Source organism: Stylophora pistillata, chromosome 4 (genome assembly GCF_964205215.1).
Source record: "Stylophora pistillata chromosome 4, jaStyPist1.2, whole genome shotgun sequence".
Taxonomy (NCBI): domain Eukaryota; kingdom Metazoa; phylum Cnidaria; class Anthozoa; order Scleractinia; family Pocilloporidae; genus Stylophora; species Stylophora pistillata.
This window is the reverse complement of record NC_142522.1, coordinates 10,226,428-10,251,131: the sequence shown is the minus strand read 5'-3', so window position 1 is coordinate 10,251,131 and position 24,704 is coordinate 10,226,428. Positions and strand designations below refer to the sequence as shown.

General features: G+C 41.0%; 1 protein-coding gene across 1 annotated transcript; it reads left to right on the top strand.

Annotated features, from left to right (window-relative positions):
- Nucleotides 1-2,469: 2,469 nt before the first annotated feature.
- On the top strand, nucleotides 2,470-23,667 carry LOC148732424 (uncharacterized). The gene is made up of 3 exons (XM_088758473.1): nucleotides 2,470-2,608; nucleotides 12,090-21,828; nucleotides 22,531-23,667. The coding sequence occupies exons 2-3, from the start codon at nucleotides 12,140-12,142 to the stop codon at nucleotides 22,562-22,564; spliced, it is 9,723 nt and encodes a 3,240-aa protein (XP_088614599.1). The 5' UTR covers nucleotides 2,470-2,608; nucleotides 12,090-12,139; the 3' UTR covers nucleotides 22,565-23,667.
- Nucleotides 23,668-24,704: the final 1,037 nt, after the last annotated feature.

Here is a 24,704-nt window from a genome sequence, read left to right as displayed (position 1 = left end):
GAGGAACACAGGACGTGGAGAACTAAGGCTAGTCAAGGAGAAATGGGGGGAGGGGGCGGTAAGGTAAATCAACGTTTCCGTTTCCTGTTGCTGGATTAATTTACTTTTCTCAAAATTATATCAAAGCTAACATTTAAGACTTCGGAACATGCAATCTTAGAAAGAATTGTGCTAAATTTTCTTTCCGGTGGATAAATGTTATCGTATGACGTGACGAGGAACAACAAGGAGGGTCCCCAATAGGGTTCTTCAATCCCGCAATCCCGACTGGAATTTTCCCTCAATCCCGAGATCCCGACGGTTTCTACCGGCTAATCCCGATCCCGGTCATATTTTCTTAATTCCTTACCTCAGCAAAAATGATCCTTGAAGTTCCGTTTCAGATTCCCTCACAACAGACCCAAGCACTGACTAATACGTTGAATTAGCTGTATCTCTCTACTCTAAAACGATGATTTAGTTCATTTGTTTTTCTTGACTGGTTTTAAACGAGTTTCGTCAGTCAATGAGTCATTTTATGGTTTTTCTAATTTGTTTTTTTTGGGTTTTTTTTCTTTTTTTCTGTTTTGCCTCTTTTGTTCGATAACGCCTGCCTTCTGGATCACTTCGATCCCTGAAAAAAGTGTCTCTCGGAGATGATAGCGATCAGTAAGGAGCATTAAGGGTACATATCACGACGTACCACGGCAAATTCACTGTTCACTACACCTGTGGCAAGTCACCGTGAATTGCAACTCAGAAGACAGTTTGCTCATTCACAATTTTCAGCCATAGCAACGATCATCTGGAAATTCTATAAAATCGAGTACAATTGGGCTCAACAGATACAGAAACATATATTCTTTTCGACCCCAGTTTACATTTTCCGGCTCAAAATGCCGTAATCACCGGTAACCAAAGCGGTCTATAAGAGGTTAAAATAAGAGCCTGTATGGATTTCAATTTCGAACGAAAACTATTTCTGTTTTCCTTTGAAAAGCTACGATAAAGTTCGAAACTCTCTGAGCGGTTTTCTTTTTTATGTCGCCGAAAAGCTTCTGTGAGTCATTTGAGCGATTTTGACGCGTATAAAAAGTACGCGTCTCTGTATTGAATCTTTCAAAGGAAAAACAGAGATAGTTTGAATTTTAAATCCATACAAACTCTTATAGTGCGCTTTGGTCACCTACGGCTAAATAATGCAACGCAGCTAATAACATCGACAACATCACAAATTGTCGATGTTAACCGACATCGCTAGGGCGCGTTAAAACTACGCAAACGATAACTTCGCGTCGAATATCCCACGCGCACCGATCAGGATCTGTATAAACTTGACACTAGAAGGATCACGGTCAAAAAATAACGAAGATCCCAAAGACATTGTAATCATTGCGGCCAAGGTGTCCAAGGTTCACGAAAATAGACCACAGGTCACCATAGGGGTCACAGAGCAGCGTGATAGGGTCGTGGAAAACGTGATGTCAACTTGGTCACTGTTCGGCTATTTCCGACCATTTCCGACGTTAATAAGATGAGTTAGCTAAGATGACAGCTTGATTTTCTTTGCATATTTCAGACTCCAAAATTCCCGAATCACGGTTTCTTTGAAGCGACATTTCCCGATTCTCGCCTGTTAAAATCGCCAAATCCCGTGTCCCGGTCCAAAATACAATCCCGTATCTCGTCCCCCTTTTCCTTCAAAATATCGAATCCCGGCCTTCAAATAAGCAAAATCCCGGATCCCGATAAACCTATTGGGGACCCTCAACAAGGGGTGATTGAAAGACAAACATCATGGTCACGTGTTGTATCGTTCTTCGGCGAGATCTTGACCTTCACTTTCTAAAGCGGACAACACGGTAAGTACTGTCTGTTCAGTTTGTTCGGTATTATAGTAATTTTGCCATTCATGAATCGATTTTAATTCAGTTCGAAATGTTTTAAGCGTAACCTGTTATACAGAGAGCTATCTTCTCGATGAATCTCTAATATTAACGTTGTGGTCGACTAAATAATTATGGAGGAAGTAAACCAGTGGTATCAAACGAGTCAAAAGAAAAGATCCAGAGAATCCGATATATTTTAAAGATATCTCGGTAAACACTTGCGTAGATCTAACGCTTAAAAAATCATCCACTTGAACTTTATTTCTTTGACTAAATCTGATGGCTCAAAGTGGGCTGATTTCGAACGAACACCAAACCGGAGTTAGCGCCCCCGGGTTCGCTGTTGAAAATTTGCTTTAGAGGTATGTACATACTGAAAATTTTCCTAAGAAGTATCGACATGGGGTATATGCGCTGTTTCCATTTTTCCTTGAAGTATTCTATGCATAAAGATCCAGAGAAAAAGAAAAACCAAGCTCGATTTTCGCTTTTCATCGAATCCGGTCTTCTATCCGCGGGCTCGTTTCCCGACCAGCGTTTAAACGAAAACTTTTACGACAGGGAGTTATCATTTCAGTTTCATGATTACGTGTCTATGACTTTAATAATACTGAGAGTGTTCACAGGGTAGGTGTGTTGTGTTTAAACTAGTAAATGTAACAACTTGTTATTTTTTTCAGGAAAGTAGAGCTTCAGTATTCATTGCTTTTATCTGGATTTCAAGAAACTTATAACCGAAGGTAATTGTAGTAGAACTGTATGTTTGTCAGGCAGTTGTCCTTTGATTTTAAACCAAATGTCAGAAAGAGTAATAACGAAAAGAGTGTTGATGTGGGCGACTGAACTGAATTCGTTTGAATCAATTAGTCACTTGGTTAACTGCTGGGAAGTTAGATTATTCGTAGAACGAATAATCAATGATGTGTCAAAAGTTAAATTCAGTTAATAGTGGTGTATAACTTATGTATTCTTCTATTTATTGTCATGTGTTTCTATTTCTGTATTTTTATCTCATACAGTCATTTCTGCTTTTAAATTAATGATTTAATATTTAATTTCTGTTTCTTGTATATTTATTGAGTCTTTTGTTGAACCGAAATGTATGTAAGATGTTTTAGCGTCCACACACTGCCCGCCGAGACTAGCTATGCTATATGTGGGTAGTGGTTGATTATGTTAAGTTAAGTTTAACGCCATTAGAATAAAGGAATAAGGAATATTTTCTTCGTTAAATAACATGAAGAGCGATTTGAGTTCTTTGTAGGAACTGTGGTAAAAATTGAAGAACAGCTCCCCAAAATATTTCTGTCGGCCGACAGTCGGCCAACTGTCGGCGAACGAAACACAGAAAATACAATGAAAACAAATTCAGAAACGCGTATATGGACTGTCATCTTGGTAAGTTTGAACGTTCACAATTACCTCAAAATGAGTTTTGACAAACACTAGGCGATAGAGGTAAATTTCCAGTGTGAGGCATTATTGGGTATATCGATTGTCATTTATGTGAACTTGATGTGTAGTATCTGACTGACACATTTCGTTCTGCTGAAATTGGAAGAGTTTTGTTAATAAGGGTAAATTTTTTCAAAGACTCACAAAATTGCAGGAGCCCGTGTTTTCGATGTGTTTCGGTTGTGTTTTCGTTGTGTTTTCTATGTTTCGTTCACCGTCTGTCGGCCGACTGTTGGCTGACAGATATTTTAGGGAGCTGTTCTTCAATTTTACCGGAACTGTAGTGCAAAGTGAGAAGTTTGGTCATGCGCGCTGGTATACTCTTTCGGTGAGGTTTAAACAAAGAAGACCACTGTTGAAGGTCGGAAGCAGATATATGAATAAATTTTTTCAACTCAAATACAGAAATTTCCGAAGTCAGCTCAGTTCGGCACAGCGATTTGACCAGCACAATACATTGGCTTTTCCCAGTTACGAGATATCTCACGAAATAAGACCAAAAACACATCGGGTTCAAAGTGTATAGGAAACAATTTTTTTCCCGCTAATTCTGGTCGTTGGTAATGTAAGGAAAACGACTGTGAAGTTTTAAGATCTTGAGAATATTTTGAAACCCCTTTTTCTCGTTCAAAATGCGCGCTACTTTCATCATAAAATTGTCCCAGAGATCGCGCGGCCAAAATGACGTAAAAAGATACTTTCTGGAGAATCCAGTCTCACTACTTTCCGAATCGCTAGACATAACTAAATTAAACAGTGCGGGTCGAAAATTAGCGTTAAATCACTCGCACATTCGAAGCTCAGAGTAAGAGAAATTAGGAGGCGCCTGCGCGACAGCAATGTTATCAAACACTGTGACGTAACATGCATCGTCCCCAGTTTCCCGGCACACATTTATATGGAAATTGGCGGTATTTCCGCCGCAAAAAAATCATCCAAATTCTTTTTTTTCGCATTATCGAAACATTTTTCATTTAATACTTATATTTAGAAAGGAAAATACTTAAAAAAAAGATTGTGTCATATACACTTTAACAGGAACAGGAAGTGATATAAAGATCGAGCGAAGGAATGACTTTTACAGTCCGACCAAAACTCAGAAAATGACGTCATTTTCTGAGACGAACACGACAAAAAAACGCCATTTTAAGCCAAAAGTGACCCTTTAATCCACAAAGACTCGCTCAAAAATTCTACTTAAGTTGATTTCGGGAAAGAAACATGGATTAAATTTTACCTGAAAGATCATTCTTACTTTTATTTTGGTTCTCCCGCTTTAAATAACCGCGCGAGTTCAAGACAGGTGGAAGACAATACAAACAGGCCGTTGCGAGGGTCTCGATGGGGGGGGGGGGGGTGGGGGGTATAAATATCAGTTGTCAGTTAAAAGTTTGGCCATTAATCGGTTGTTAGTTAAATTTTCGACTATTTGTGAGTCGTCAGTTAAATGACTGCTAATGATTACCTTGGCAAGTTTATTATTAATTTCCGACTATAATTTGGGTTGAAAAGCACATATAGCGTAAACTTGAAAATTTAGTCGAAAACTGATACAGTAAGAGCTGCTTTTTCTCAGTTCGGGCAGTTCTGGAATGAAACAGGATCTTTCAAATGACTTTCAGTTATTGTTTAAGTCAGTTACACTCTTCTGAACGCAAACTTCTGTTTTCCCGTGCGCAACATTTCCTTTTAACACATTGACACCTAAACCACCCGTAACCGCCTGAGCCACGCGATTGCCTCGCGCGAGAACGCTTTCCCCCTACCTCCCCTACTAAGTGAAGTTTTTTGTCCAAACTTCCTCTTTGTTTGGAGATTAATAAACCAATCAGAATCCGTCGTTCGCGCATATATTTTGATGGCTTTAGAGGGTACTAGAGGGGCATTATTCTACGAGTCTTCACTAAATGATCAAATTTGAAATTATGGCGTCCGCGCGGCCGACCCTCAATTTTCAAGTCGGATTTTTCGTTCATTTTCCATCGAGTTAGACCTTGCGGAACTCAGAATGTAAAGTAACAATGCTATAGAATACCCTGCTTGGAAAAGAATGGATATCAAGGTCTTAAAGGTGACAGAATAAGCTCTCGAGTCAACGACACTACGATTCTCTAAGGCGATGCGAATTATGGACGTAAAGGTAACACCGAACTTTCGGACTTCAAGCAGGGCCTAGCGACAATTTGACGACTCGATGGTCCGGTAAATGTTATGTTCGAGTAACATTGTGTCCAAAAGGTATTGTTTAATAGAAGATTTTGCGTCAAATCGAAGTTTTTTCAGAATTTTCAACATAACGCGCAATTTCTGGCCATCAACGCGGGTTTTGCTAAAAGCAGGCCCGCGGCCCAGCGGCCAGCGGCCCGCGGCCTACGGCCTAGTGGTCTGGCAGACCGAAGGCCCAGTGGCCCGCAACGGCCTGCGACTCGGAGGCCCGGTGGCCCATTCCTGATTTTCCACAGTCTTTTTGTCCAGCAGTAAATCCACGCGTATGCACGGATCGACAATGAGGGTTTGTTGCATGTTGTTCAGATAAAAACGTTTTAATTCTCTGTTCATTAGTCTCTTTACAGAAACCCATAGCACAATAGAGGACTCTCATTATCGAACGGTGAAAGTTATTTTCAAACCATACTTTGAAAGTGAAAATATCATAAGTAATGCAATATGTGAACTACGAATCTTTTCGATACAGAGACATGTCGATCTATTTACAGGAACTCCACCCCAAAAAGAAAGCGTGTTCTCAAACATTGCTTTTCGGCGATGTAAGTACCGTATTCATTCGAATACGGTAAGCGCCCTGGACGCTTATTAAATTTTTGGTCCTCAAGGGCGGTGGGCCCTTATTCGAGGCTGGGCACTTCTTAAATTTGCACCATTTTTAGTAAGTAGCAGAATTTTAACAGTTCATTGAAATTTTTTGTAAATTACGAAGGAAACTCTGAGTTCGGGTAAGTCTCTTAGTGGTACTTACTCGATTACAATCTCATTGTCACTAAGGTCAACAAGCGAACTCTGCTTCTCAGTTGGGCGACCGATCGATTTGCCGACGTTACGCTGTCGGACATCGAGGAGGCAGCTCCTTATTCGAGGTTTGCGAAGAAATATGGAACATTATTTCGGGTGTAAAAGGAGTACTTTTCGATCATGGCGAAAAGTGAAAAAATCAAACCCCGCCATCAAGAGATTCAAATTTTCTTGTTTGTGTTGTGCTTCAATTTTACCCTTGGTTCATATTTTCTTTTCCTTTGTTGTTATGATATTTTCACTTTCAAAGTATGGTTTAAAAATAACCTACATCGTAATGAAAGTCCTCTACTGTGCTATCGGTTTCTGTAAAGACTAATGAGCAGAGAATCAAAAGGTTTTTTTCCGAATAACATGCAACAAACAGAAACAAGGATTCAAATGATTAAATGGTAAACGAATTCAAGCTCACTGTCATCCATTTTGCACACCCAAACTCGATGCAGATCTGTGCATGCTCGTGGATTTACTGCATGAGAAAAAAACTGGGGAAAATCAGGACTGGGCCTCCGGGTCGCAGGCCGTTGCGGGCCGCTGGGCCTTCGGGCTGCCAGGCCACTGGGCCGCGGGCCGCGGGTCTGCTTTTAGCAAAACCCCATCAAGGCAAGTAAACAACGATCTAAGCATGATGAATTTTACCGCGTGGGCTTTGTACACTTAAGAACTTCGTACGTTTTTCGCTAATAACAGCAAATAAAAAACTTTTATGAATAAATCTGTCGTCCCGAAATATTTCTTGGCCATTTTAGTCTTGCTTCCTATTGATAGATTCCATGGAACTTGAGATCTCTTCACTCACGGACAAATTTGCATATTCCCTTTTTGAAATATGATCCACAGGCTCAGTTGCACACATGCGAAAATATTTTGCGATGTTTATCTTTCATCTTGATTTTTGGGTTAAAACGTAATATGCACCTATCGCTTTTTTCGTCGGAAATAAGTTCTTTAATAGGTATTTTTTCACTGGAGCTTTTTTGGAAAAGATGATTTATAAAAACTTACTGCGCATTGTGTTTGCTTTCTTGGTTTCTCCAAAATTTTGACTTTTCGTAGGCACGTGTTACACAAGAAGATCATCAGAAAGAAAACAAACTTGTGAAAAGTCCTCTGACACAATATATCAGATTTATGTTTTGTTTCACAAAGCTTCGATTGCGGTTGGCTCCGATGAAATGATCGGAAAGGAACGCTTTTTCGTCTACTTTTCAACTAGGTTATTGGAGAAAGCGTCCCTTACAAATCCAAGCGAAAATGGGCGCGAAATGGCCGCCCAGACCTAGACACCGTAATTGGGGTAATATCTTCATCCTCTTGGTTAGAAAAGTCGTTTTCTGAGTCTGTGTCATATTCGTCTGCATGTGTTCGCACCTCAGCAACTGTCACTTCAACAATACGGTCATCAACAAATGTGATATCTGTCACATCCCCACCTTCCGAAGTAGCTTGAACAGCTCAGCCTTTGTCGCTGCTGAACCCTACTGACTGATCTCCCGAGTTAAAATCGTTACCTAGTCCCGCCAATTAGTCCACTTTGGTTGAATCTTGTTGTTTCGTGTAGACGGCCGGTGGTAGAGCTCCTGCCCTGTCCTCGGTAGTTTCCTCCCGAACTGTCCTCTGCCTCAAGGGACGATACTTTTCCATAAATTCTTTCATAGCACTTTCAATCTCGGGGTCGATCTCTACTGAAGGTAGAGGTCGCATAAAGTTTACATTTGCAAACTACGTGCTGGTCTGAGGGACAAGATAGTAGGATTTTTCATGAGTAAAATACTTGGCTGCCCATTTCGTTACTCTCTTCAACGACTTCTTGGTAATTAATCCAAAGTCTTGGGAATACTGTAGTGCGGTGAAGGTCTCATGCTCAAAATGTGAAACTGCATGTAGATTCTCCACAACTACTCTGAGTAATGTGCTCAATTCAATATCTTGGAGATTATCGTTGTTAATTGAGGCTATGCTGTTGTGCAGGCGGTGCATTCCTTCTTCAAGAAGTTCAAGTGAGACTTGAGTTTTATGAGACAGAGTTCCTTCGGGACCGTTTTTTGGTGTGGTTTCCTTTATACTGTGCCGTTGTCTCACTTCAGAAACGGTCTTTGTGATGTTGACATTTACATTTGATACTTTGTCTACGGCATCTTGAAGAGACAATTGTGCTTTCTCTATGTTTTGGGCTCCGATACTAAAACTGTTATAGAGACCTCCAAGAACGACACAGGACCACTTCTAAGACTTCTAAGAACGACACAGTACCGCTGAGTACGACACAGTACGACACAGTACTACTGAGTCCCGACACTAGTTTAATGCAACCTGTAGCCACATCCGATATAAATAGAGCCTTCTCCATAGAACAGATGCCATGAACTTGCGTAAAAGAACACGTTTCATCCGTTCCTTCACTTGCTTCTTCCTGATCAGAGCCCATTAAGGTTTTAACGTTTTTCTCAGAAGGACTGAAGAACTTTACCTTTAAAGTTCATTTATTTGTTTAAGCAGGTTGATTAATTGGCAGCTGTAATAGCTGATGTGGACCTGCTGTCCTAACCCACCCATCCCACCCCAGGGGAGGACATCCATCACACAGTAATCTCGTGTGTGGGAAATTAACGTCTCCTGCCCCAACCCTGCAGGAGACGGGACCTCCATTTATTCGTCCCTATCCGAGAAGACTAGAATATCTAACCATTTCTTGACGTTATAGGAAGGTAGCAAATTCTTCTCAATTATTTTAAGACCTTGTGTGTCGGTCCGGCCGGGACTCGAACCCTCGACCTCCCGCACTACAGTCCAGCGCTCTATCCATTGAGCTAACCGGGAGGCGGTTCGATGCCCCGAGTCAGTGAACGCTATCCCGTCTTCAAATTCACAGTCTTTTGATTTCTCTACAAGACTCCGAGTATTTCTTTAGAAGTTGGCTAACTTCTAAGCTTGAAAGGTCGCAAACGACGGTAAAGGCCGCCTGCTGCAAAGTAAGCTCTTCGAGAACTTCCATAGATATGATATTCAAAATGCCAGTCGGGTAGGTCACGAGTCTGACTCCGGTACCAGCAATGCCAACTCCATTGTAGTGCCGTAATGTCACTTGTATAATTCCTCTCCGGGCATCGCCTTGCACACAACAGAATGTTTTCACTTGCAGCACAGACTGAGGTTGGCTTTTCTAAAGAAGGGCGAACTGGACAAGCTTCGAGTTTCCGAATTTAGCGGTTTTGAGTTTCCGAATTCATCACTTTTGAAGTTATCAAGGAGGCGATAAGAACAAAATGGTATATCATTGCGATTATTACTGTGAAGCCATGAGGTACGTAACAAATGCTGCATAATGTAACTCGAGCCAGCTAAGAACCTCTCTAAACTCACACAAAACCAGAATATGCCCAGCAGACAAAAATCATGAAATAAGACCAGTCAGTCGCATCACTGCGACTCTAGAAGATTTGACTTTTCACAGTCATATTAATTATGCCATTATAATCTACATAAAACATAATCTACATGAATTAAAGAATGAGAAAACTCTGACAGAGCTTATAAGTCGGCATCCAATGGAGTGGGCGTTTTATAGAAAAGAGTAGGCTATTAACTTATATATATATATATATATATATATATATATATATATATATACCAATACCAAATACCAAACCACTCCAATACAATACCGTTTAATTCGCTTCCTGTTCCAGCCAGCATGGTCGGAAGCTCCAAATTCCATTGCTTGTCCGTAGTTAACGTGAAATTATCGCTCTTGCCGCTTGATTTCGGAGCCATGTGATAAAGTTTCACATCAAAATCTCCGAGGCGATATTAACTGGACAACTCCTTTAGACTAAGGAACGAAGTAAGGTGCTTTTTCAGCGCCAGTACGGTTTTAACATCTTTGATAGGAATGCGGCTTCTGTGACGCTCAAATGCCGTTTCCGACTCAATTCGGCAAAAGCTTACAACAGCTCTTAAAATACCAGCATTCACGGCCATCGCGTAAGTTGAAGATCGAGTTGGGTTCAATGATCATATAACTAATATGTGACACATGACCTTGACGTGGATGGCACATGCGGTAATTATTAACACTTTGGAGTACTCCTATTTATATGTAATAGAAAATGTACTTTAATTGAACAAAATAAATCAACTGTCCTTATTTTACATCCATTTTTTAGGATATTTTGGGCGATCCGGGCTTTTGTCAGTTGTCAGTAAAAGCCCACCACAAATGTCAGTTGTCAGTTAGTTTTTCAGCAATTTGTCAGTTGTCAGTTAAAAAATTTGGCCATTTGTCAGTTGTCAGTTAACCCATCTAGACCCTCTGTTGGGACTCACTCAACGGTGACCACGTTCGTTTAATAGAAGTGATTAGTTAATAGAGGTGAAAATTACAGTGATTTGGGGGAAACAAATTCGGGACTTTGTCAACCGACTGCTTCATACTGTGACGGCTATAACGGTTCGACTGTTCGAGAGCAACAGATTATAAATTTCCAAGAGCACATCTCTTGACCAGAGTAAGTCAAGCAAATGAGTAAAGGGTGAAAGTTTCCAAAGAAACTGTGGTGCTGCGCGTGGGTGGGGGTAACAAGGTAATTTGGTAACAGCAACTAAGTTGAAATTGTAAATTGGCCACCGTAACGAGTTAAATACTGAGCTATTTTAAAAAGCTTTTTAACTCGTTACGGTGGCCAATTTACAATTTCAACTTAGTTGATATAGCCAACTTACTAAGTCAAGAAAAGCCAAATACATCCGGCCAATTATCCTACTGGGATCGCTGGAAATTGTAGTGAGTTACCCACCTTCAGAATCAACATATTTCACGAGTAAATCGCTTACGTAAAATGCTTCAATCGTCAGGGCCGTCCTGTTATAATCTCCAGTATAAAAGGCGTTTTGCGATTCCCAAATGTAAGACCGAGCGTTCTTGCAGAATTCTCCACTGCGTTAAGGAAAATCTCTGCGTTCCGCTAGTTCAGGACTGTATAGGACTGTATCTTTCTGGTTTATCAAGTTTATTTACGATCCGCATACGCCTCTACAATTTCCGTACAATCTACGTTCAGTCGATCTCAATGTCTATTCCGAATGCCCTCAATTACAACATGTTATCTCTATTACCAAACTAATCCTTACCCAGACTAGTCCTTACCCAGACTAATCCAATTAGCCCCTAGCAATTAAACCCACACCCACTATTTGCGGAGCACGTGTCGCATATTTCTGTGTCACAGGATGTTTCAGCGCAAACGTACGCCCTAAATTCCTCTAGATAATTCACTCGCGTGTATAAGCTAACATTCTACCGATTATTTATTTGATCTATTCGTCTTTTTTTTTGTTATTATTGATTGTGTAATAACACGTTTCACAACAAGCGTTTCAAAAACTGTTTTTTTGTAAGATCATGTATTAACAACGAATTTTAGTGAACGGTGAGTTTTGTAAATGAGATCGATGGCGTTGTATATATTTTAACAGTTCAAGCTTTCATTATACTTATAGGACATTATTATTTATTTAGGACTTTATTGCTATCATTATATTATGCTCGCCATTACAAGATATTATTTTATATATCATTTTACTACATTATATTATATTTTATACTATATTTTAAATACACAATTCAGCTCAGTAGCTGCAAGCTTTTTACATATAAACTAGCTATCTATCTAAATAATATTTAATCGAGTGGTTGCAAACGGCGAATCTAACCCAGTTCAATTTAAAAATCCTCAGATTGACGCTGTCACATTGGATTCAATCGAGTAAGTTGGAAAACGGTGGTAATGGACAACGAAGGAGGACTTATGGTATCCGCTATAGTTCTTGGTGTTGTCGCCTTCCTTCTGAACACTAGCCGTGGCTTACAAGCCATGAAGTTAGGCGAAGAATGGTTGATCTTTCTAACCTCTAATGCACGATTAAAAGAATACCACTGGTTTTCCCTGGTTTACCAAGCAACAAATATGCTAATGTTCGATGCCGCATACAAGGTCTCTAATTACACATCTGCAGAAAGGTACGCGAAAGAACTTCTTATCATACATCACGCCTCTGGTGACACAGTTAAGGAAGGGAAACTAAGCTTAGTACTGGGACAGATATATCAGAAACAAAATGAACTTGAAAAGGCTAGAGAATACTATCAAAAGGCAGCTGATATAACAAGGAGTATTGGAGACAAAGAAACAGAGGCGCTTTGTTACATGATGATAGGAAAATTATTTTGTTCCCTTTGTGAATATAATAAGGCTGAGGAGTATTACAAGAAAGCACTGACAATCACTGTGCCAAATGGCGACAGAGATAACGAAGCAACCATTACCGGAAACCTAGGTACAATCGTTCAGTCGCTTGGGGAATACGACAGAGCTGAAGAATATTACAAGAAAGCACTTGCAATGAGACAGGAGATTGGCGATAGAGAGGGAGAAGCAGCTGACTACGGAAACTTAGGAACCTTGTTTAACTCGCTTGGTGAATACAAAAAAGCTCAACAATACACCGAGAAAGCACTAGCAATCAGAAAGGAAATTGGCGACAGAAAAGGAGAAGCAGCTGACTACGGAAACTTAGGAACATTGTTTCACTCGCTTGGTGAATACAAAAAGGCTCAAGAATACACCGAGAAAGCACTAGCGATCAGAAAGGAAATTGGCGACAGAAAAGGAGAAGCAGCTGACTACGGAAACTTAGGAACATTGTTTCACTCGCTTGGTGAATACAAAAAGGCTCAACAATACACCGAGAAAGCACTAGCGATCAGAAAGGAAATTGGCGACAGAAAAGGAGAAGCAGCTGACTACGGAAACTTAGGAACATTGTTTCACTCGCTTGGTGAATACAAAAAGGCTCAAGAATACACCGAGAAAGCACTAGCGATCAGAAAGGAAATCGGCGACAGAAAAGGAGAAGCGGCAGACTACGGAAACTTAGGAACATTGTTTCACTCGCTTGGTGAATACAAAAAGGCTCAAGAATACACCGAGAAACCACTAGCGATCAGAAAGGAAATTGGCGACAGAAAAGGAGAAGCAGCTGACTACGGAAACTTAGGAACATTGTTTCACTCGCTTGGTGAATACAAAAAGGCTCAAAAATACACCGAGAAAGCACTAGCGATCAGAAAGGAAATTGGCGACAGAAATGGAGAAGCAGCTGACTACGGAAGCTTAGGAGCATTGTTTCACTCGCTTGGTGAATACAAAAAGGCTCAAGAATACACCGAGAAAGCACTAGCTATCAGAAAGGAGATTGGCGACAGAAAAGGAGAAGCAGCTGACTACGGAAACTTAGGAACATTGTTTTACTCGCTTGGTGAATACAAAAAGGCTCAAGAATACACCGAGAAAGCACTAGCCATCAGAGAGGAGATTGGCGACAGAAAAGGAGAAGCAGCTGACTACGGAAACTTAGGAACATTGTTTCACTCGCTTGGTCAATACAAAAAGGCTCAAGAATACACCGAGAAAGCACTAGCGATCAGAAAGGAAATTGGCGACAGAAAAGGAGAAGGAGCTGACTACGGAAACTTGGGAACATTGTTTCACTCGCTTGGTGAATACAAAGAGGCTCAAGAACACACCGAGAAGGCACTAGCGATCAGAAAGGAAATTTGCGACAGGAAAGGAGAAGGAGCTGACTACGGAAACTTAGGAACATTGTTTCACTCGCTTGGTGAATACAAAAAGGCTCAAGAATACACCGAGAAAGCACTAGCGATGAGAAAGAAAATTGGCGACAGAGAAGGAGAAGCAGCTGACTACGGAAACTTAGGAGCATTGTTTCACTCGCTTAGTGAATACAAAAAGGCTCAAGAATACACCGAGAAAGCACTAGCGATCAGAAAGGAGACTGGGGACAGAAAAGGAGAAGCAGCTGACTACGGAAACTTAGGAACATTGTTTCACTCGCTTGGTGAATACAAAAAGGCTCAAGAATACATCGACAAAGCACTAGCGATCAGAAAGGAAATTGGCGACAGAGAAGGAGAAGCAGCTGACTACGGAAACTTAGGAACATTGTGTCACTCTCTTGGTGAATACAAAAAGGCTCAAGAATACACCGAGAAAGCACTAGCGATCAGAAAGGAAATTGGCGACAGAAAAGGAGAAGCAGCTGACTACGGAAACTTAGGAACATTGTTTCACTCGCTAGGTGAATACAAAAAGGCTCAAGAATACACCGAGAAAGCACTAGCGATCAGAAAGGAAATCGGCGACAGAAAAGGAGAAGCGGCAGACTACGGAAACTTAGGAACATTGTTTCACTCGCTTGGTGAATACAAAAAGGCTCAAGAATACACCGAGAAAGCACTAGCGATCAGAAAGGAAATTGGCGACAGAAAAGGAGAAGCAGCTGACTACGGAAACTTAGGAACATTGTTTCACTCGCTTGGTCAATACAAAAAGGCTCAACAATACACCGAGAAAGCACTAGCGATCAGAAAGGAAATTGGCGACAGAAATGGAGAAGCAGCTGACTACGGAAACTTAGGAGCATTGTTTCATTCGCTTGGTGAATACAAAAAGGCTCAAGAATACACCGAGAAAGCACTAGCTATCAGAAAGGAGATTGGCGACAGAAAAGGAGAAGCAGCTGACTACGGAAACTTAGGAACATTGTTTTACTCGCTTGGTGAATACAAAAAGGCTCAAGAATACACCGAGAAAGCACTAGCCATCAGAGAGGAGATTGGCGACAGAAAAGGAGAAGCAGCTGACTACGGAAACTTAGGAACATTGTTTCACTCGCTTGGTCAATACAAAAAGGCTCAAGAATACACCGAGAAAGCACTAGCGATCAGAAAGGAAATTGGCGACAGAAAAGGAGAAGGAGCTGACTACGGAAACTTGGGAACATTGTTTCACTCGCTTGGTGAATACAAAGAGGCTCAAGAACACACCGAGAAAGCACTAGCGATCAGAAAGGAAATTTGCGACAGGAAAGGAGAAGGAGCTGACTACGGAAACTTAGGAACATTGTTTCACTCGCTTGGTGAATACAAAAAGGCTCAAGAATACACCGAGAAAGCACTAGCGATGAGAAAGGAAATTGGCGACAGAGAAGGAGAAGCAGCTGACTACGGAAACTTAGGAACATTGTTTCACTCGCTTGGTGAATACAAAAAGGCTCAAGAATACACCGAGAAAGCACTAGCGATCAGAAAGGAGACTGGCGACAGAAAAGGAGAAGCAGCTGACTACGGAAACTTAGGAACATTGTCTCACTCTCTTGGTGAATACAAAAAGGCTCAAGAATACACCGAGAAAGCACTAGCGATCAGAAAGGAGACTGGCGACAGAAAAGGAGAAGCAGCTGACTACGGAAACTTAGGAACATTGTTTCACTCGCTTGGTGAATACAAAAAGGCTCAAGAATACATCGAGAAAGCACTAGCGATCAGAAAGGAAATTGGCGACAGAGAAGGAGAAGCAGCTGACTACAGAAACTTAGGAACATTGTCTCACTCTCTTGGTGAATACAAAAAGGCTCAAGAATACACCGAGAAAGCACTAGCGATCAGAAAGGAAATTGGCGACAGAAAAGGAGAAGCAGCTGACTACGGAAACTTAGGAACATTGTTTCACTCGCTTGGTGAATACAAAAAGGCTCAAGAATACACCGAGAAAGCACTAGCGATCAGAAAGGAAATCGGCGACAGAAAAGGAGAAGCGGCAGACTACGGAAACTTAGGAACATTGTTTCACTCGCTTGGTGAATACAAAAAGGCTCAAGGATACACCGAGAAAGCACTAGCGATCAGAAAGGAAATTGGCGACAGAAAAGGAGAGGCAGCTGACTACGGAAACTTAGGAACATTGTTTCACTCGCTTGGTCAATACAAAAAGGCTCAAGAATACACCGAGAAAGCACTAGCGATCAGAAAGGTAATTGGCGACAGAAATGGAGAAGCAGCTGACTACGGAAACTTAGGAGCATTGTTTCATTCGCTTGGTGAATACAAAAAGGCTCAAGAATACACCGAGAAAGCACTAGCTATCAGAAAGGAGATTGGCGACAGAAAAGGAGAAGCAGCTGACTACGGAAACTTAGGAACATTGTTTTACTCGCTTGGTGAATACAAAAAGGCTCAAGAATACACCGAGAAAGCACTAGCCATCAGAGAGGAGATTGGCGACAGAAAAGGAGAAGCAGCTGACTACGGAAACTTAGGAACATTGTTTCACTCGCTTGGTCAATACAAAAAGGCTCAAGAATACACCGAGAAAGCACTAGCGATCAGAAAGGAAATTGGCGACAGAAAAGGAGAAGGAGCTGACTACGGAAACTTGGGAACATTGTTTCACTCGCTTGGTGAATACAAAGAGGCTCAAGAACACACCGAGAAAGCACTAGCGATCAGAAAGGAAATTTGCGACAGGAAAGGAGAAGGAGCTGACTACGGAAACTTAGGAACATTGTTTCACTCGCTTGGTGAATACAAAAAGGCTCAAGAATACACCGAGAAAGCACTAGCGATGAGAAAGGAAATTGGCGACAGAGAAGGAGAAGCAGCTGACTACGGAAACTTAGGAACATTGTTTCACTCGCTTGGTGAATACAAAAAGGCTCAAGAATACACCGAGAAAGCACTAGCGATCAGAAAGGAGACTGGCGACAGAAAAGGAGAAGCAGCTGACTACGGAAACTTAGGAACATTGTTTCACTCGCTTGGTGAATACAAAAAGGATCAAGAATACATCGAGAAAGCACTAGCGATCAGAAAGGAAATTGGCAACAGAGAAGGAGAAGCAGCTGACTACGGAAACTTAGGAACATTGTCTCACTCTCTTGGTGAATACAAAAAGGCTCAAGAATACACCGAGAAAGCACTAGCGATCAGAAAGGAAATTGGCGACAGAAAAGGAGAAGCAGCTGACTACGGAAACTTAGGAACATTGTCTCACTCTCTTGGTGAATACAAAAAGGCTCAAGAATACACCGAGAAAGCACTAGCGATCAGAAAGGAAATTGGCGACAGAGAAGGAGAAGCAGCTGACTACGGAAACTTAGGAACATTGTTTCACTCGCTTGGTGAATACAAAAAGGCTCAAGAATACACCGAGAAAGCACTAGCGATCAGAAAGGAGATTGGCGACAGAAAAGGAGAAGCAGCTGACTACGGAAACTTAGGAACATTGTTTCACTCGCTTGGTGAGTACAAAAAGGCTCAAGAATACACCGAGAAAGCACTAGCGATCAGAAAGGAAATTGGCGACAGAGAAGGAGAAGCAGCTGACTACGGAAACTTAGGAACATTGTTTCACTCGCTTGGTCAATACAAAAAGGCTCAAGAATACACCGAGAAAGCACTAGCGATCAGAAAGGAAATTGGCGACAGAAAAGGAGAAGGAGCTGACTACGGAAACTTGGGAACATTGTTTCACTCGCTTGGTGAATACAAAGAGGCTCAAGAACACACCGAGAAAGCACTAGGGATCAGAAAGGAAATTTGCGACAGGAAAGGAGAAGGAGCTAACTACGGAAACTTAGGAACATTGTTTCACTCGCTTGGTGAATACAAAAAGGCTCAAGAATACACCGAGAAAGCACTAGCGATCAGAAAGGAAATTGGCGACAGAGAAGGAGAAGCAGCTGACTACGGAAACTTAGGAACATTGTTTCACTCGCTTGGTCAATACAAAAAGGCTCAAGAATACACCGAGAAAGCACTAGCGATCAGAAAGGAGATTGGCGACAGAAAAGGAGAAGCAGCTGACTACGGAAACTTAGGAACATTGTTTCACTCGCTTGGTGAATACAAAAAGGCTCAAGAATACATCGAGAAAGCACTAGCGATCAGAAAGGAAATTGGCGACAGAGAAGGAGAAGCAGCTGACTACGGAAACTTAGGAACATTGTCTCACTCTCTTGGTGAATACAGAAAGGCTCAAGAATACACCGAGAAAGCACTAGCGATCAGAAAGGAAATTGGCGACAAAAAAGGAGAAGCAGCTGACTACGGAAACTTAGGAACATTGTTTCACTCGCTTGGTGAATACAAAAAGGCTCAAGAATACACCGAGAGAGCACTAGCGATCAGAAGGAACATTGGCGACAGAAAAGGAGAAGCAGCTGACTACGGAAACTTAGGAACATTGTTTCACTCGCTTGGTGAATACAAAAAGGCTCAAGAATACACCGAGAAAGCACTAGCGATCAGAAAGGAGATTGGTGATAGAAAAGGAGAAGCGGCAGACTACGGAAACTTGGGAACATTGTTTCACTCGCTTGGTGAATACAAAAAGGCTCAAGAATACACCGAGAAAGCACTAGAAATCGGAAAGGATATTGGTGACAGAGAAGGAGAAGCAGCTGACTACGGAAACTTAGGAACATTGTTTCACTCGCTTGGTGAATACAAGAAGGCTCAAGAATACACCGAGAAAGCACTAGAAATCAGAAAGGGAATTGGTGACAGAAAAGGAGAAGCAGCTGACTACGGAAACTTAGGAACATTGTTTCACTCGCTTGGTGAATACAAAAAGGCTCAAGAATACACCGAGAAAGCACTAGAGATCAGAAAGGAGATTGGCGACAGAAAAGGAGAAGGAGCTGACAATGGAAACTTAGGAACATTGTTTCACTCGCTTGGTGAATACAAAAAGGCTCAAGAATACATCGAGAAAGCACTAGCGATCAGAAAGGAAATTGGCGACAGAGAAGGAGAAGCAGCTGACTACGGAAACTTAGGAACATTGTCTCACTCTCTTGGTGAATACAAAAAGGCTCAAGAATACACCGAGAAAGCACTAGCGATCAGAAAGGAAATTGGCGACAGAAAAGGAGAAGCAGCTGACTACGGAAACTTAGGAACATTGTTTCACTCACTTGGTGAATGCAAAAAGGCTCAAGAATACACCGAGAGAGCACTAGCGATCAGAAGGAACATTGGCGACAGAAAAGGAGAAGCAGCTGACTACGGAAACTTAGGAACATTGTTTCACTTGCTTGGTGAATACAAAAAGGCTCAAGAATACACCGAGAAAGCACTAGCGATCAGAAAGGAGATTGGTGATAGAAAAGGAGAAGCGGCAGACTACGGAAACTTGGGAACATTGTTTCACTCGCGTGGTGAATACAAAAAGGCTCAAGAATACACCGAGAAAGCACTAGAAATCAGAAAGGATATTGGTGACAGAGAAGGAGAAGCAGCTGACTACGGAAACTTAGGAACATTGTTTCACTCGCTTGGTGAATACAAGAAGGCTCAAGAATACATCGAGAAAGCACTAGAAATTAGAAAGGAAATTGGCGACAGAGAAGGAGAAGCAGCTGACTACGGAAACTTAGGAACATTGTTTCACTCGCTTGGTGAATACAAAAAGGCTCAAGAATACATCGAGAAAGCACTAGAAATCAGAAAGGGAATTGGTGACAGAAAAGGAGAAGCAGCTGACTATGGAAACTTAGGAACATTGTTTCACTCGCTTGGTGAATACAAAAAGACTCAAGAATACACCGAAAAAGCACTAGCGATCAGAAAGGAAATTGGCGACAGAAAAGGAGAAGCAGCTGACTACGGAAACTTAGGAACATTGTTTCACTCGCTTGGTGAATACAAAAAGGCTCAAGAATACACCGAGAAAGCACTTTTAATCAGAGATGAAATTGGTGACAGAGAAGGAGAAGCAGCTGACTACGGAAACTTAGGAGCATTGTTTCATTCTCTCGGTGAATACGGAAAGGCTAAAGCATACATGGAGAACGCACTTTCGATTAGAAAGGAAACTGGCAACAGAAAGGGAGAAGCAGCTGACTACGGAAACTTAGGAGCATTGTTTTATTCTTTCGGTGAATACACAAAGGCTAAAGATTTTACTGAGAAAGGGCTGGTAATCACAAAGGAAATTGGTGACAAAAAGGGAGAAGCAGGTTTAAACGGAAACTTAGGAACATTGTTTCATTCCTTAGGTGAACTTGAGAAAGCCGAATTGTATTTTTGCGAGGCTTTCTTAAAGTGCAAAGGCATTGGAGATAGTATGACCGAGTTTAAAGTTGTTTGCGGTCTAGCAGTTTTGAAGTTAGCTCAGTTTAATCTCGAAGAAGCTTTTTCGTATCTTTTTCAATCTATTGCAAAATTTGAAAAATTGCGAAACTTTGTAAAAGGCAACGACTACTTCCAAATATCTTTGTTGGAGAAGCATGGCGTCTTTCCCTATGACACGCTCATTAAATTGCTCTCTGTTAGCGGAAATTTTACAGATGCTCTTTACGTTGAAGAACTTAGACGAGCAAGAGCTCTAGCGGACTTGATGACATCTCAATATTCTGCCAAACAGTTGCAGTTTTCAGGCGATCCGCGATCATGGTGTGGAATCCATGATATTATAAAAGGAGAAGCCAGCTGTAATTGTCTTTACCTTTCGGTTGATGATGAAGATGCACGGATTTGGATTCTGAAAACAAGCGGAGAGATTCATTTCCGAAGAAAGAGATTGGATTCAGATCGTTTTGGAAATGCCGGGTCAGTTCCTGACCTGAAAGTGTTTTTTTCGGAAAGTTTCCTCCACTTTGGCATTCTACCTAGAGATGTTTGCGAAGATCGCTCTTTAAATGACGAACGTGTTTTAACATCATCTGATGATGTCAACCGATCGTCTTTAACACACAATAATATGAAAAAAAATCTTCGTTTCTGCTATGAAATAATCGTCGCTCCCGTGGCCGATTTATTGAACGAGCCTGAAATTATCATTGTCCCTGATAGCTGCATGTACCAAGTGCCATTTGCAGCCTTAATTGACGAAGGAGGAAGATATTTGTCTGAAAAATTCAGGATCCGTATTGCTCCTTCTCTGACCACCCTCAAACTTATTAAGGACAGTCCTCCTAACTACCACAGTCAGAGTGGGGCTCTCATAGTGGGTGAACCTGAGGTGAGCGAAGTGATTTACAAGGGGCAACCGATTATCCTCCAGCCATTACCAGGTGCAAGAAGAGAAGCTGAGATGATTGGAAAAATGCTTGGCGTCCCCCCATTGTTAGGGAGATATGCAACAAAAGAGGCGGTTATTGAACAGATGAAGTCAGTTGCGCTGATACATTTTGCTGCTCACGGATATGCCGAGAGAGGTGAAATCGCGCTTTGCCCTGTTCGTACTACTAATGATATTCCACAAGAAGAAGAATACCTCTTGACGATGGCTGACGTGTCAAAAGTTCAACTTCGAGCTAAACTGGTTGTTCTAAGTTGCTGTCACAGTGGACGCGGAGAGACTAAAGTCGAAGGAGTCATTGGAATCGCTCGGGCGTTCTTAGGATCCGGTGCTCGCTCGGTGTTAGTAGCGCGGTGGGCCTTGAACGACGAATCGACAGAACAGTTCATGAATAATTTCTACGAACTCTTGTTTCGTGGTGAGAGTGCCAGTGAGTCTCTTCACGAGGTCCGAAAGTGGATGAGAAATAACGGCTTTCCTGAAGTGGAGAAATGGGCTCCGTTCATGCTGATTGGAGATAATGTCACATTAAGGTAGGTTTTTAAGGAAATGAGTCAAGTTTGTATTTAAAAAAACCTCAATGAAAATGACACTTAGGATGGGAATCTTCTAAGGCCTAAATGCACTGTTTATAACATGTCAGAAGGAAACAGAATTTAAGTGTGAAATCACCTACCTTGGAAGAAGTCAGGAGGACTCACCGCGGCGTTTTTTCTTTTTCTTATTGTACTTTTCCATCGAGTGTGAGGAGTGTAAAGGGAGACATTGAAGTGCATTTTCTTAAGTTCGGAGGATTTGAAAAAGCCACAAGGACACAAAAGCAAAACTCAGTGGTCCTCTCACGCATCTAACCTCGTTTATTTCATGCAAAGAATGTGAGCTGGTTACGGTAAAGAGAGGATTTGTGATGTATCCCATATAGTTCCGCCATGTATTCTATTATTGTTGAAAAGACGAACGAGACAATATGAAGACTGACTTAATAACGACAGGCAATGAGTTACTGATAGGCATTAACTTCAAGGCGAGCTTCTCCATGTAAATTATCTCAAATTCTGCGTGGAAACTCCTCGCCAAAGGCATCTACAGTATCCGAACTTAACAGCGACTGAACCTGTCAGTCGTAGCAGCATAAATTTTTTGAACAAACTTATTGAATTAAACAATTAATTTACTGAGGAAGTAATTCAAGATTAAGACGTACCTTTACTCAAGTTGTAAATATTATCTTACAGGAAAGAAGACATAACCTCCAACGCTCACAACTGATTTGCAAATCCTGTTTCCGGGACAAAGCTGACTCTCAGTCAAGACCCTAATCTTTGCCTCTACCGTATGAAACGGAACATTTCGTGTGATATAACAGAATGATTTTTTCAGTTAAGCAGTTATAAAATAGAATTTTGGGCTTTCTCCTTAGCAGATGGGCACGCCTTGTCATTTAGATGTCTGGAGTAATCTTCGCGAGAGGACCTTCATTGTAGATATATACAGCCAAGGAAAGAATTAACATTTGAATAATCTAAAAAGGTTTTCATTATGATTTATGAGCCAGATAACCTTCTTTAGCCTTTCTTTTAAAGAAAACAGTTGTTCATATAGATATTTAGTGTAATGAAATTTTTTTGGAGGTTTTACAAGATATATTTTCATTTTATAAAGAAGAGGCCTTGAAAGACTGGAACGAACTTTGGGATTAACTCTTCGAAAAGGTATCGTTCATTTATTCAGCAAGTCATTGTAGACTTTTTAGAATACTTCAGAAGTTAACCTCATCTAAATATCAACCTTGGGGCCAAAAATGTAATTTTTGTCCATCCAACTGCCATTTTTTTTTTTTGGACCGTACTCAGTCAAATTTGAGTTTGCAGTATCTCGAATGAAAGATAGTCATTGTAGACCCCTTTGTAGGAGTAGTTACAAGAGGGGAGCTGATCCCAGTCGTATATATCAAATAAGGGGGACAGAAATTCAATTAGAATGTTCCATCATCAAATTCAAATTTTGTTCAACAGGTCACTGGACTATTCTTGTAATCGGTTAGATTTGAATTTCCGGCATCTTGTGTAGAAGATAGTCATTGTAAGACCTTTTTAACTCGTGAATTGCGCGTGCGCAAGAGCGAGTTGTAGGTATGATGTGATGAATGGCGCTCGCTCGCTCGCTCAATTGGTCGATTCCTGTAAACTTTTTTCTATTTTAGGCTTTTGAATGCATTTTATAGTTTTTGGCGAGTGATAAACAAACGAAATGGCGACCTTTGTTGCTAAGAATAGTGTTGGGGTGAAAAAGAAGCCAATGATAATCTTGAAAGAGTAAAAAAGTGTACGTTTTTCATTAGTGAATGAATTAAAGTTTGCTCAATCTCAGAATACAGTTTTATCTCTTGGAGCCTATATTTCATTTATGGCATCAATACTTCTATTTTTAAATGTACACATCCAGGAAAATGATTATTGTGTCCGAAAAAAAAAAAAGAAAAAAGAGATGAAAAGGTAAGACAAACTCAGAATATACATGAGAACGTCGCATTTGAACCACCGACGTCGCTACCCTGAGAATGTCAGCTACCGCATTGCTCTTTACCATAAGACCACCGAAACACCTTGTTACCCTGGGGCGAAACTTTATCTAGATATAAATTTTACATTTAAAACGCTAATCTTCTGGGAATTTCAACCGCGGGCTCAAACGACTCGAGTCGCTGCTCGCCATAGTTAGTCCCCTCTACTAACTATGAAGTAACGAAATGTGAAGTTGAGCGTGATGAATACTGTGACATTCAAAGTTTATCAGAACTTTTTAAGAATATACACAGCATTTTAGGTTTTAAAAACATGCATGTTCGACAGTTCTTCTGTCATCTTCAGTACTAGTTCTTATTCACATAAAGTACAAAGTTGAATTTACAGCGTACACAGAATGCTTATTGCACATAACGGTAAAAGAAACACGAGAATGTAAACAATTACAGAGAAAGTTTTAAATTGACACGATAACATAGATGATTCAGAGTGGGCTGTTTCCACTGAATGTGAATGGCTTTTTTTATTTTACATTGGAAGAGGGTGGAAACGTGATCCAAGACGCTGAAACAATCATTAGAACATAAACCGGTGCATTGCTGAGAATTTTCGCGTAAAGGTCTGAAGATGTGAGACGACCAAGTGCTCACACAGGGGACCCACACAAGCGGCCGTGTCTGGTCGTTTGTTCGAAATATAAAGAAATGTATGGGAGAATATTGAAGAGTCGTAATTTTGTAAACTTATATCAAGAAATGTCTATGTTAAGGCTCAAAATAAATGTAAACCTACCTCACTTGCTGTCTATTGTCGTTTCTGTGGTTCTAAGTGGCGAATTTGAGCGATTTGGTAGAATTTGCGTTGACTGTTACATATATTTTATT

Excerpts from the sequence above, each read along its gene's own strand:
- LOC148732424 (XM_088758473.1), top strand. The coding sequence starts at position 12,140 with ATGGACAACGAAGGAGGACTTATGGTATCCGCTATAGTTCTTGGTGTT. Across the intron at positions 21,829-22,530 it reads GGAGATAATGTCACATTAAG|GAAAGAAGACATAACCTCCA; the intron begins GTAGGTTTTTAA and ends ATTATCTTACAG.